Source organism: Orbicella faveolata, unplaced genomic scaffold (genome assembly GCF_042242905.1).
Source record: "Orbicella faveolata isolate gen_17 unplaced genomic scaffold, um_ofav_v1 contig_35, whole genome shotgun sequence".
Classification (NCBI taxonomy): Eukaryota; Metazoa; Cnidaria; class Anthozoa; order Scleractinia; family Merulinidae; genus Orbicella; species Orbicella faveolata.
Window position 1 is genome coordinate 6572501 of NW_028301564.1, and position 15000 is coordinate 6587500.

Here is a 15000-nt window from a genome sequence, read left to right on the forward strand (position 1 = left end):
AACACAGCACGGGTTGATGACGATAAGCTGGCTTTCAAATTTTTGCTTCGGAATTTTAACAAATTTGATCCGAATTAAACATCCCCCTGTGACTCAGCCAACGCAGTCGACACAAACTATTTGTCTGCAGTAAATATGGCTGCGTGGAGACCATTGTTAACAACAGTAGCGTTAAAAATGTACTAAAATTACACAATTCAGCATTAATCGCATTTTCATCCGCAAGTTTTGGGCTCTCTGTTTTGCAATTTCCGCTGGAAAAACGCACGTTTTCTTGAGCCTTAATGCGGCCGAATTCCTCTGGACTAAGAAACTCTTAGATCCATATTTTGAAATCAAACTAAAAAGTGAACTTTGAAAGAAAACGTTCTTCTCTCGAAAGCCATTTGGCCAAGCCACTCAAAACTGAAAGCTTAGCTGAAGTCCAGTTTGTGATTGACAGCTGTCTTCTCTTTAGCCAATCAAATTATTTGAACAATCTATCAAGGATTGTGATTGGCTTATTTTAGCGTGCTTTATCAGAGAACAGATGCACGCTGATGCCACTTTTCTTCATTTGGAAAGTAAAGTTTGGCTTGGAAAGAGTAGAACGCGTGGGGAAATAAATGTAGATTCTTTATCATACAACAAATAAAGAAACGTCTACTGTGCTCTGAGCGTTCTATTGTAAAGCACTTAGGAAGCGGTAGAGCACTGAAAAAGTAGGAAAAAAACATTCGACTACGTGTCGTGTTTTCCCCTACGCTTATTTCGTGCTCTAACGCTTCCTGCGTGCTTTGCAACGACAGAACAGAGCACAGTCGAAGCTTCTTTATTTGTTAAGTAGATTTAGCCAAACCTAAAAGCGGAGTTTCTGGGCCGGGTTGGTCAAAGCCAAATTAAACTAACCCAGGATAAGCGAGAATTTTGATTTGAGTTTTGTAACTTTGCGGTGAGGTTTTCAGTTTATATTCTGTGACCTTCTCTTTTGAGTTTGAAGGACCTCAAACTACACAAAACATAGGCACTGAAAAACGTTTTTATACGAGAAGACTTTAGGTTTCGGTTAACTTTTAATACTGGGTTAGCTCAACCGGCTTCCGAAGTGTAAGGCCCAAATTACATCGAGTTAAACCTGCTTGAGGCGGCGATCCAATCAATACCCAGTTCTTGGTGAGCTCTAAACCTGAGAAACAATAGACTGCAAGGCTGATACGTGTTGCTGTTCAGCGGGATAACTTGTTTTGACAGGTGTCAATTAACCATGACATGGATGTCCAATATCAAAGATGTGCGCTGTAAACCAAGGCTGCATAACTTGGGATTAGTTGGAGTATGGCCGCCGTGTTGTGCGACTTCGTAGGGCGCCCGCGCCCGCGATCCACGCCGCTAGCCATGTTAGCCATCAAAATGAGTTGCATGGTTTTCTATTTCCATGCATGCGTGTGGTTCTCTTCCTATAGTTGTGGTGCTCCCGGAGCCCCGCTCTAAATACAAGTACTAAAGGATTTGTTTAAACCAGCGTTTAATCCAATTTAGCCTGGGGGCCCGCGCTGATTTGAAATTTTTCCTATAACAACAGCATTCAAGCTATTGTGGTCATACTTTGTGACTTTTCAGGACTAAAAATACCCACCCATCCATGATTTCAAAGGCGTTTTACCCCACTTGGATTTTTTTATAGCTTAAGGGAGCCTTATACCCTCAGATATAAATTTTTGTCCTAAAAGAATATTTTTATATTTTGAAACGATTTTGCTCTAATCACTCCAAGGCCTTGATTTACGTTCTCTGTTGTTCTTTCAACAGGGACAGTACTGTCGTCCTGGCGATATAAATACATTTCACGGGTATTTGTTTATTTCCATGTATGTAGCACACCTAAAGTTACTATGGAACCAGGTTTTGTCCATTACAAATTGAAATTGCTCGATTTCGTATCAGATTTCGTTTTAGTTTTTCAATTTTTCCATCGCTACCAACGCCACCATTCAATAATAACTGTTCTCTGTTGTTCTTTTAACAGGGACAGTATTGTCGTCCTGGCAATATAACCACTTTTCACTGGGATCAGTCTATTGCTATCAGCAATGGCTCTACAGCCGTTTACGAACGAACAGTTGAACTATTTCAAGTTTGCTTTTGTTGTCCTGAATGAGTTCCCCAAGGTGCTACGCCAGACCTTTAAACACATGTGGAACAATACCTTTGCACATCTCCCTGGTTACCAGCCGTGGGATGACTCTATTGCCGTGCGAAACATGTTCCTTGCTACAGAAGGTGGTAAGACCAAAGTACCCACACACCTCCCATACGAAGAATGGGATTGTACCGCCTTGTTCCAGGCCACTATCCACGCCAAGTCCTTCGCTTTACCAGACATGGCAGGTCATCACAGGACACTCAGTGATTTGTACTTGAAGCACCGTAAACCGCCTCGTGGAACCTTTCATTCTTCCGTGGTCAGCCCGGGCGGAAATAATGCTGAAACGTTTGCAATGGCGATTGATCAGCTGCGACTCCTAAGAAATGCATTTTGTCACTCTTTCAACTCCGAGATTGACAAAAAGACATTTGATCAATACATTCAACACACCAAAGACGCTATCAAAGCTCTTGGAGTCACGACTGACCGTATTGATGCCGTTGGAAGTTTGACCGAGTCGGACTTTCCTACAGAAAAAGTTTGCAAGTTAAAAGATGACATCACAAAGGAGTTGCTAACAGAAATCACATTTCTCAAGGAAAATGTGGAGGATGAACTAATGGGTATGAGGTCAGATCTCGCTCAGTCGAGACAGGAACGACAAGAAGACACCATAGAGCTGAGAAAGACCATTGAAAAGGCAACTGCAAACCAAGAAATGGCGAGTGAGAAAATTGCCGAGATTAAAGAGCTTCTCAAGACTGAGCGACCAGGTAAATAAGCAGCACTCCAGAGTTTTTATTTCAAGTTATAATCCTTTGATAAACTTCGATAAGTACCTACCATAGAAGAGGACTTGTAAGATAAAGCCGCCCCAAAATAGAAGTCTACCCTTTTCCCCGTTTCGGTGAGTAATCATCGACTAACTATGTATGAAAGAAAGAATTTCTCGTAATATGGTAAGGAAACTAAAATTATAATGTCTCAGCCACCTATATGGTCGATCAACGGAAAATAAATTTCAACGCAAAAGTGACTTATCAACTGTACATTGCTCGCATTATCAAACCTCTGAACAGGAATGGCCCGGTTAATTAAAAGAGTACTAACCCTGTTAGACAGGGTTTTGTCGTCTTCCGGGACCAGGAGGAAGGGGTGGTTGAGCCCTTTCTCTGTAACATTAGAGCTACCACACTGAAACCTGACGATTTATACCTCGTTCAAGCATCATTATTTCTGAACAGACGGCACGCTGGATTTTCTGATGTTTATTTTAAAAGCTTTAGAAAACCGCTAAGACTAGAACAAGCTAGTGCAAGAAATGTTACAAATTATTTTCATTTAAAACAGGAAAAATCAAACATAAAGATCCTCGACCGATGATAAGTCATACCAATTTGTTCCCAAATAAATTTTGGGAGTTCGTTACTTCAGTGCTTTTAAAGTTACAGGCAGCCAAAGCTGGTCATGCTCTAAAAAAATCACTCCTTTCCACGGTTTGAAAAGGGTTAACCTTGTCCAGGATTAACGGCAACTTTGAATTGTTTCAAAAAATGTGAACATTGACATGCGTAAGATATTTGTAGTCTTTTTCATAACAACTGAAGGGAAAAACAAAAAGAATGAAAGAAATGTTTTTTTTCTAATCCCACACTAGCGATATGTATAATTAGCTTTAAAAAAACTTGGCCATCCATTCGTTCGTTCGTAAGTTAATTTAATTATTATTTGTTCGTTAATTAATTCACAGGAACTAAAACATTTCTACCGAGATCAAATCTTCCTCCAAAGGTTCCCGACTTCATTGGCCGTGAGGAGGAATGTGACGAAATTGTTGGTCACATGACTTCCGAATCTACCCGACTCGTCTCCGTCTGGGGTTCGCCAGGGTTCGGGAAAACGTCCGTTGCCATCGACGTGGGTCATCATCTTCAAGCACGTGAGCTGCCCGTCTTCTTTCTCTCATTACGTGAGCTCAAGTCAAAAAGCGATTTAACGTCCAAATTTCTCAGTCTGTTCCGACAGATTGGGACTCTTGAAAGTGATAAGTTGCAGGATTTATCAGCTGATGATGAGCTTTGCTTAATTTTTGACAGACTGTCGGATCGATGTGTTACAATCCTGGATAATGCCGATGACCTGTTTGAATGTCGTGTGCCAAACGTAAATTTCTTTTAACCACAAGAGAGTCGTTGTCCCATCTGAATTTACATTTTCAGGGACACAAGTCTGTCAGAATAAGAGAGCTAGACAAGTTTTCATGTCAAACTCTAGCTCGAAAATTTCTCCCAAAAGCGAGCACTTCTGATTTGACAAAAGTTTCACAAATCTGTGGGCAGGTTCCCTTAGCCATAAAATTACTGTGTTCCTCCATTTCTGAAGATTTTACTCCGTCAAGACAGTATCTTGAATACATAGAGTGTACAGAAAACATTGTTAGTAGAAATGTTGGACAACCCAGATTATCCAAGCAATTCGAGATTGAGATCTCTTTTCGAGTCGTCTTTCCAGAGACTCTCTACACAAGACCAAGAGGCACTGGTATCTTTGTGTATTCTTCCTGCGCATTTTGATTTAAAGATTTCCGCAGCTGTTTTGGGGATAACCAGAACAACCGAAGCAGAGAAGGTGTTGCGAAGACTTCAGAGAAAATCTCTCATTGATTGTTCTTCAGAGTTCAACAAATTCTCTATGCATAAACTAATTCAGTCGTTTGCAAGAGAAAAGGGCGACGCTGACATGAAAGAAACAGTTCTCGTCTCAAAATTTCGCTTCCGTGCATTTCACATTGCCCTGTTCGAGGAACTAAATAAGAATTTTCTTTCTGGGCATTCCATGTCTGCTTTCATTGAGTTCTATGAAGACGAAAAAAACATTGTTCAAAGTCTAATTGACGGCTGTTTAGATTCAAAGACAGCCGACAGAGTTTTCGATGTTTTGGCGAAAGCAGAGTTGTTTCTTGACACTCTCTTTTGGAGTGAGGGATCTTCGTTTTACAAAATTTTCGATTCAGCAATAATGGCGGTTAAGGAGACCGGGAAAAATGTTTTCTACCAGCGCCTGCTTAATTCCAAGGCATTTGGTCAGGTGACCTTGGGAGCAACTGGAAATACAATGAAGTTGCTCTCCGACTCCAAAGCTGTTCATGTGCCAACTTCCTCCTTTTGTGATGGAGAGAAAGGAAAACACTTGTGCTACTATGGACTCCATCAGCTTGTTATCGGAAAGACAGAGGATGAAGTGAAAGTTTTAGAAGAAGCGCTTTCTTTCATGAACACAAGTCAAGAGCACACCATTTTGAGGCTTATTATTTTTCAAATTTTTGCAATCTATTACCAAAGCAAAAATGATTCGGTGAGCTCATCCAACTTTTATCTAAAAGCACTAAAGGAATGCAGAGATACCAACGACACGTGCTTACTGGTGATATCTATGCCAGAGCCAGCAATGAAAAAAGTTGGCGAACACTGCATTATTCCGACAAACAAAGCAAATCCTTCGGTAAACCAGCCTCTTGAAGTTCAAGTTATCCTTCTTGTGAGTAAAGCAATAAAAAACTTCTCTACCTCAGACACCAATCAAATGTTTGGCAACTTGTTGCTTACCATACTAAACGAGTGTGAATCAACACTCAACACCACTAAAACTGGTTGGTTCAACTTTCATCGCAATGTCGTTAGTGTGCTCGGGTTACTTGGTAGAGACAAAGACGCTTTAACGCTTACAGAGGAAAGGATTAGCTTTCACCAAAAAGCACTGCAACAAAGCGATAAAAGGGAAGAGAACAACGGCGAAAGTCAAGAGCAGCACGAGGAGGCACTAGCTCAGAACTATTTGGACCTAGGCGACATCCAGTACCATAGAGGCAACTACACAGAAGCTATTACGTCGTTCACACGTGCACTTGATATGAGAATTAAACTGTTCGGTGAAGACCATCCCAAGACCGCTGATAGCTACCATTTAGTAGGGAGTACACAGCAATACCTGAATGATTACACCGCCGCTCTTGAGTCAATGAAGCGTGCTCTGGATATCAGAATTAAATTGTTTGGTGAAGAACATCCTGAGACCGCTGACAGCTACTACGAAGTAGGCGTTACACAGCAATCCCTAAATGATTACACCGCCGCTCTTGAGTCAATGAAGCGTGCTCTTGATATCAGAATTAAATTGTTTGGTGAAGAACATCATAAGACCGCTGACAGCTACTATGAAGCAGGTGTTACACAGAAATCCCTAAATGATTACACCGCCGCTCTTGAGTCAATGAAGCGTGCTCTGGATATCAGAATTAAATTGTTTGGTGAAGAACATCCTGAAACCGCTGACAGCTACTATGAAGTAGCTGTTACACGGCAATACTTAAATGATTACACCGCCGCTCTTGAATCAATGAAGCGTGCTCTGAATATCAGAATTAAATTGTTTGGTAAAGAACATCCTGAGACCGCTGACAGCTACCACGAAATAGGGTTTACACAACATTTACTGATGGATTACAACGCCGCTCTTGAGTTAGCCAAGCGTGCTCTTGATATCAGAATTGAGTTGTTTGGTGAAGAACATCCAAAGACCGCTGAGAGCTACATATGGCTCTTACTATTTCTGTCAAACATCCCTGATTAAAAATGTAACCCGGGTTATTTCTAGCCTACAGAGCAGCTGTTTTCCGTGTGCATGGTGTACTCGTGAGGTATCGGTAGTGGCTCGCGATCAAGTAGATTAGCCGCCGTGTTGGCTTAGGAATAGTGGGCGGTGAAGGAGAAGAGAAAAATTTTCCTTCTTCTTCCCCTCCCCCTCCCTCTACTTCTGGCCCAACCCCAACCACCAGGTCCCCTTTTTGTGTCTATCTAGGCCTCTTCCAAGTTTGAATTATAGATGGTGGTCGCTTGATCAAAATGCGCATGTTCACGTTAACTCTAGGAATCCTGCATATTAAATTTATCGGTCATCGCCAGATATTACGGAAAGTTACACCAAATAACATTTTCCTGCTTTTAAGACTCGAAAAAATGCCCTTGAAACCTCAAACGTCATATAGATATTAGGTCATTCGATCAGAAGCCTTTAGGCTTCTATTTAGATTCAGTCTTAGTCCTAAATCCCCATTGAGAGTTCTGTTATATTATGTACGTCATAGCAGTTTGTTCAAAAACTTGTAATATCCACTCGACGATTGCAGAATTTGTTATTGTTATTGCAGTTTTCTATCTTGTTTTGAGTTGTTAACGTTAGATGTTTACCTTGTGTAAGATCCAAGTGTAACATTTTTTCTATTATTTGTTCTTGCGTAATTTGTTTTTCCTTTGCGTACGCAAATTAGTTTATACTTCTTTTCGTCCTTTTGTTTGGTCTTTTTTTTGCGTCAATTTAGGTGTTTATTCCTTTCTGTCAGTTTTCGCGCCCTCGTTAGCGTTTCTTTGCTGTTTCATCTTCATTAGCGCCTTTCTAAGTTTCTATAGTTTTATTTTCCGCATGTTCTAGCGTATTTTCCATATCATAGCTTTGCAGTACAGTTTTGGGGCAGTTCATTTTGGTCCGCGCTTAGCGCAGTTCTATTTAGCTTTCGTGCTAGTCTCTTCGCGTTATTCGCAGTCCGTTTCACAACAGTTTTCTCTGGCCGAAACAATGTAAGTGTAATTCACAGTCCTCGTTTTGCAGTTTTGTTATTTCTTCATTCGAATTTAGCTTAGTCGCAACTTGTAACTTTTGCTCTTTTACTGTTTTAGTTTCAACCCACGCTGTTTGTATCCACGCTGTTTGTATCCACGCCGCTCGTATGCACACTCTTTGTACCACGCCGTTTTGATTTGTGGAGTTGTTTATTAAAGGCCTAGAGAGTTTTTTACGCTTATTGCAGTTTCATCGTTGAAAATTGTTGGTGACATGTCGTTTCGTCATGAGCTTTAGCCGCAAGCAGCTTACAGATCCCGTCCCCCGGCGAGTTGGAACACGCGTGCGACAACCAAACCGTTCACTGGATTTTGAGGCGTCTAACCTGGAAACAATTCGTTTAAAGAAAAATTCAAGGTCTGGTCACCTATCTACCGTAACAGCCATTTCCAATGAAATTTCTGGCTTGCTTACTGATGATCATAATCTTCAGGAGGTTAAGGAGAAGCTTCCTTACCTGGACAACGCTTTTGAAAGATTCAAAGAGGCCCATCGCGGCTACGTCGGAGAAATTCTGGATGAGAACGCCATTATTGAGGGTCAACGCTATCTTGAAGACGAAGAGAGAAAGGTTCGTGTGTTCCGTCAGGAGATCGTCGACTGGATAATTAATATTGAACACAAGCTATTAGCTGAATCGCTTCAAGTAGATTCGGCGGTGAATCCCGAGGATTCAATTAGTTGTGCTGGCACACCAATTCCTTCAGGTGCTTCCAAGGTTTCAAAACATTCAAGTCGAGCAAGTTCACGTGGTGGCCGTGCTTCATCAGTTGCAGCCGCGAGAGCCAAAGAAGTCGCAAGAATTGCCGAGTTAAAAGCCGAAATTTCTATGCTCGAAAAGCGCCAAACACTCAAAGAGAAAAAGTTTCGTTTGCAGCAGGAAGAATTACGCCTTAACCTCGAAGCCGAAATGGTCAAGACAACAGCTAAGGAGAGGGTCTACGCAGCAATGACCTCCCCTTCAGTACCGGAGGTGAAGCCTTTAAAATTGGAGACAGAGCTCCAGGATCAGGATCCCCCTCGTACCAGCCCCCGCGCGAAAAGGTCCTCTCCAGGCGAGGTGCACCACCCAGGCCAGGGCGTGTCCATGGATTCTGTTCCTTACGGCCAGCTTGATTATCAAGCGTGTACAGTCGGCGAGGATCTGAGAAAGGAAACGATTGGTTTGCAGCGGCAACAGACTGCTCTTCAGTTTCAGCAGAATAGAATAATGGAATTGCTAGCGCATAATCAGAATAGGAACAAACTTCCGCAGCCCCGTGTTCCTGAGTTTGACGGAAACCCTATTGAATACCGCACCTTCGTTCGCGCTTTTGAAAATTTGGTTGAATCCAGAACATTTAGCAGTACTGATAGACTCTACTACCTCGAGCAGTTCACCGCAGGGGACGTTAAGGAACTTGTGAGATCCTGTCATCATTTACCAGCGGAAGAAGGTTACGATGAGGCTCGTAGGCTTTTGAGAAGGAAGTATGGTGACGATTATCGCATAGCATCCGCTTACGAGATGAAGGCCCTGGACTGGCCGAGCATAAAGGCAGAAGATGGTGTGGCTTTGAATCGTTTTTCAGTCTTTCTCGCAAGTTGCAAGAACGCATTGGCAGGTAGCCAGTACATTTCTAAGTTTGATCAGCCAGGAAACATTCAAAAGTTGGTGCTCAAGATTCCTTACAGCATGAGAGAAAGATGGCGTCGCTTAGCTGATGACATCATGGACAGACAGTTAAGGCCAGTACAGTTCAGTGACTTCGTTGCCTTTGTTGATCGCGAAGCAAGAATACTAACCAACCCAGTCTTTGGCAAGATATCCGATACCGTAAGATCGGCGCCTGGTCAGCGGTCCTCTGGTGGCAAGACATCCAATCCCAAGAACCTCAGCCTCTTAGCACATGTAGGCGATAGTGAAGGTCCTACCAGTGAGACGGTTCCGCAGGGTGTAAAGGAGCCAAGTCAACGCGCCGATGGAGAGCAGGGACCTCAGACTCGCAAGGTTCAGCTATCTGGAATCGATCAGGGTCCCTCACAAGGGAAAAATCGGTGTCTCTATTGTAGCAGAAACCACGCCCTTGAGGATTGTCAGTCATTGCGGTGGAAACCCTATCGAGAGAGAATTCAATTCCTATTGTCCAAAAAGCTGTGCTTTGGATGTTTATCCACCGAACATGTCGCAAAGTTTTGCCCGCAGAGGAAAAATTGCAAGATTTCGAGCTGTAAAGGACGGCATCCTACTGTTTTACATACAAGTCCTCGTGAGAGACCAGCTGTCGACGTTGGAGTGGGTACGGAGGACGTAATCAGCACTCAAGTTTGTAGTCACATGGTAAAACGGGCACCAGTGCTAACAGTGAGACTTCGGGAGAGGGTCGTAGGACAGGCATGGCCGTAATACCAGTTACAGTGAGAGCGAAAGATAGTGATAAGAGCGTCATCACCTACGCCTTCTTGGATAACGGTAGCAACTCCAGTTTCTGTACTGAATCGCTCATGAAGCAGCTCGGGATTAATGGTCAGCAAGTTAAGATATCCCTGTCTACTCTTGAGAAGAAAAAATAGCATCACCAACAGCTTCCTGGTTCGCGACCTTCTTGTATCCGATTTGGATGAGAACGAGTGGATTAGCCTCCCGACCCTTTACACCAGGCCGGAGATTCCTGTGTCCAGCAGTGACATTCCAACTCAGGACGACGTTGATCAGTGGCCCCACTTGCAAGGAGTTTTTCTACCTCGTCTCGACGCTGAGGTTGGCCGTTTGATCGCTAGTGACGTTCCCAAGGCTCTCGATCCACTTGATATCAAACACAGTCAAGACGGTGGTCCTTATGCTTCAAGAACGCGAATCGGCTGGGCGGTAAATGGTCCCTTACGCCGTCGTCACCATAGTTCACGGTCATCCACTTTTGTTGCTAAAGTCGATCACCGGCTCCAACAGATGATAGAAGACTTCTACAATCGCGATTTTACTGATCCCACCGTTGATAGCAAGACAGAGATGTCTCAAGACGAACGTAGATTTATGCAAATCGCCGAACAGACGGTGGAATTGAGAAATGGGCACTATCAAATCTCTTTACCGTTTAAGGATCGCCAAACGCCTGTACCCAGCAACAAGGCTCAGGCCTGGCAGCGCGCCATTTGGTTGAAGAAAAGGCTGGAACGAGACCCGAAGTTGTACCAAGATTATAAGGCCTTTATGGAAGACATTCTCTCCAAAGGACATGCACGCAAAGTGTCCCCTGTTCAGAAGAGCCCCGCGAAGGGTACTGCCTGGTACATACCGCACCATGGTGTTTACCACCCTCGCAAGCCAGGAAAGATCCGCGTCGTGTTTGACTGTTCGGCCAAATTTATGGGAAAGTCTCTCAATGACATGCTGTACAAGGGCCCGGACCTAACCAGTTTGCTTGTAGGAGTCCTGTTGAGGTTTCGTGAAGAGAGAGTGGCCGTTATGGCGGACATAGAGTCCATGTTCCATCAAGTGAGAGTTCCCGATCCTGACAGTTCCTTTCTGCGTTTTCTTTGGTGGGAGGATGGCAACATGGCGCGCGAATTACAAGAGTATCAGATGGTAGTTCACTTGTTTGGAGCCATTTCATCACCGGCTTGCGCAAATCTCGCACTCCGCAAGACAGCAGAAGATAATCGTCACAGCTTCCCTCCTGACGTCATCAACACCGTTAAAAGAAACTTTTATGTTGATGATTGTTTGAAGTCCCTCCCTGGCGAGCAGAAAGCCGTTGAGCATGTTGGCAGTTTATGCACTTTACTATCACGTGGTGGTTTCAAGCTAACCAAATGGGTCAGCAATAGCCGTGATGTTCTGCAAGTCGTCCCTGAGAAGGAGCGCGCAAAGGTCATCAAGGACATGGACATAAGGAAGGACGAGTTGCCTGTTCAGCGAGCCCTAGAAGTTCAATGGTGTGTAGAATCCGACTCGTTCCGCTTCAGAGTCAACATTAGCTCCCGTCCACCAACGCGTAGGGGTATCTTGTCTCTAGCGAGTGCTATTTTCGATCCGTTGGGATTCCTGGCACCGGTCGTTCTGACCACAAAAGAAATCCTTCAAGATCTTTGTCGCATTAAGCTAGGATGGGATGACGAGATCCCGACTGAGTACGCTGCACGTTGGGAAAATTGGCTAGCAGATGTTCCAAAGCTCTCGGAGTTTGCTGTGAGTCGCTGTTTAAAGCCAGAGGATTTTGGTCCCGTTAAATCCAGTCAGTTGCATCACTTCTCTGATGCCTCAGAAGCTGCTTATGGTTCAGTGACTTACCTTCGACTGGTCAGCCATGAGGACCGAGTTCATTGTTCCTTTCTGTTTGGAAAATCACGCGTTGCTCCTTTGAAAGCTATTTCTGTTCCTCGTTTAGAGCTCTCGGCCGCAACCGTTTCTGTGCGACAAGACAAGATGCTCAAGGAAGAGCTGGAGATGCCTCCTAATTGCGAATCCGTGTTTTGGTCAGACAGCATGTCAGTGCTTCGTTATGTGAAGAACGAAAGTACGTGTTTCCACACCTTTGTTCCCAATCGGGTTGCCGTACTACGAGAGGGCTCAAATCCAGATCAGTGGCGCTATGTGGAAGGTGTAGCGAATCCTGGAGATTGCGCTTCAAGAGCGTTGACTGCCAATGCATTGTTGAGCTGCCAAAGATGGTTACGGGGGCCGGAGTTTCTCTGGAAGTCAGAAGAAGATTGGCCTAGGAACTCCTCATCGCTTGGATGTCTTCAAGACGGAGACCCGGAAGTGGAGCGCGGAAAATTCCCCTCGCAATTCATGGCCCCTTGGTAGAGTGGTAGAAGTCTTCGCCGACAAGAAAGGTTTGGTGCGTCGTACCAGGGTGAAAGTAAAAGGAGCAGTTTTGGAGAGGCCAATTGACAAGCTTTGCTTGCTGATAGAAGCTTGAACTTTCCCTTTGGAGTTATTTTCTGTGCAATTTTCTGAATTCAGGAGAAGAGAACATTAAGAACTCTTAGAAAGACACTTAGATCTTTAATTGTTTAATTTAAGTGCCTCGCGTGTGCTCCTCACTTATGGGGCCGGTATGTAAGATCCAAGTGTAACATTTTTTCTATTATTTGTTCTTGCGTAATTTGTTTTTCCTTTGCGTACGCAAATTAGTTTATACTTCTTTTCGTCCTTTTGTTTGGTCTTTTTTTTTGCGTCAATTTAGGTGTTTATTCCTTTCTGTCAGTTTTCGCGCCCTCGTTAGCGTTTCTTTGCTGTTTCATCTTCATTAGCGCCTTTCTAAGTTTCTATAGTTTTATTTTCCGCATGTTCTAGCGTATTTTCCATATCATAGCTTTGCAGTACAGTTTTGGGGCAGTTCATTTTGGTCCGCGCTTAGCGCAGTTCTATTTAGCTTTCGTGCTAGTCTCTTCGCGTTATTCGCAGTCCGTTTCACAACAGTTTTCTCTGGCCGAAACAATGCAAGTGTAATTCACAGTCCTCGTTTTGCAGTTTTGTTATTTCTTCATTCGAATTTAGCTTAGTCGCAACTTGTAACTTTTGCTCTTTTACTGTTTTAGTTTCAACCCACGCTGTTTGTATCCACGCTATTTGCATCTACGCCGCTCGTATGCACACTCTTTGTACCACGCCGTTTTGATTTGTGGAGTTGTTTATTAAAGGCCAAGAGAGTTTTTTACGCTTATTGCAGTTTCACCTTGTGCATTAACTGGTTAGCTTGAAACTTCTTAAACACAAAGTCCTCTGCAAACATAAGCCTGACCAGTTATATAACGGTAAATTCCTTCTGATGATTAGCACTCCCTCATTTTGTCGAGTCAACAAAGACAAAGAAATGATCAATTAATCAGGGGAAATTGGCGAGAATTTTTAGAAGCCAGAACAGTTTGTTGTGAGAAAATTATACCCGGAACTTATTCAAACCGGTCTTTTCTTAGTCTTCAGAAGAAAGACCTTGTATCATAATAACGACGTTTTTTGACAGGTTTCCGAAGTTTCCGACTTCTTTCCAAAGATTTCCAAAGGGTCTCTAAAAGTTATCCGAAGGCCACACCAACGTTTCCGAGCATTTCCCGACGATTACCGGATTTACAAAGACTTCCGGCGAAGATGTTTCAATTAAACACGAAGAAATTTAAGTGCAGTTTAAAGGGTTAAACATGATATCAAACGTTAACATTATTTCGTCGATATGATCGAGTGAAATTATCGTAATTTTACACTTGTTCAATAACGGCTTTTCTCAAGGCTTGTAATCGATGTAAAACACCGCAGACATACTAATTGATTCACACTTAAACTGGAAAACCCAAGTAGAATTTATAGCTAAAAACATCAAAAGAAGTATTAGCATTTTATGTAAATTAAGACATCGTGTTGATTTAAGTAAGGATATTGAATTTACCCTACGAAGGTATCAAATCTAAAGGTCTTGTTGAAAAAGAGGTAACATTTCATTAACAATGATTCTTCAACCTCAGTGTTAAGGGCCTTTTGCACTGCTCTGTATAGTGGCTAGTTTTCACTAGCGCGTAACCAGAAAGAACATACGCAGATGAAGGAGGGTGCTGTAACTGCCATTTGTTGGGAAAGTTTCCTGACAAAAGGCTCTAATTACATTGCTGCCACATTTCCCTGACTTTAATGGTAGAAAATTAACCGTGTTAATGTCAGTTTTCCCTGACTCAAGATAAAAATTCCCTGACTTTTCCCTGACCTGAAGAATTTTTTCCCCTGACCATTTCCTGACCTGTGGCAACACTGTAATTATCAACATCTTATTATATGGCTTTGGCTTGTGGCCGATATAACGCGCGCTCTGATTGGTCAATTGTCACTGAATTGTAGGGCATTATTCTCCCGTAATGCCCACGGGCCGATTACGGATTATGCAAATTAGGAAGAGCCCGGTTCTGAAAATTCAAGCGCATTGAAGCGATGAAAGCCGATTAAAATCAGTACGAGAATATCAGTAGCTAAAAGTTTAGAGATATTTCTTTAATAAAATTTATATAGATGACTTACCAGTCGGTAACCTTGGCGGGCACTAGTGAAAAACAATCAAAGTTTGCCGAGTCTTAAGTAAAGCTAAAATCGCTAAGTGAAAAACACCATCGGCTGATCTGTCATGCATCCTGAGCAGAACACCACGAGGAAACTTATAAGTTATCATCTTAGTCACAGCAATTACCGAAGTATCGAACTCCGTCAAAGTTCTCGTCAAATAGATTCCCTC

At 43.0% G+C, this 15000-nt stretch overlaps 1 protein-coding gene across 1 annotated transcript in view; it reads left to right on the top strand.

The window, feature by feature from the left end:
* The window catches only part of LOC149102779 (uncharacterized), a 108104-nt gene that overhangs the window by 74000 nt on the left and 19104 nt on the right, over positions 1-15000 (top strand). The window contains exons 2-4 of the mRNA XM_089273376.1: positions 2006-2898; positions 3876-4288; positions 4706-6715. Of these exons, the coding sequence (XP_089129502.1) occupies positions 2070-2898; positions 3876-4288; positions 4706-6715 (3252 nt within the window). The 5' untranslated portion in view covers positions 2006-2069. The remainder of the gene's footprint in view (positions 1-2005; positions 2899-3875; positions 4289-4705; positions 6716-15000) is intronic.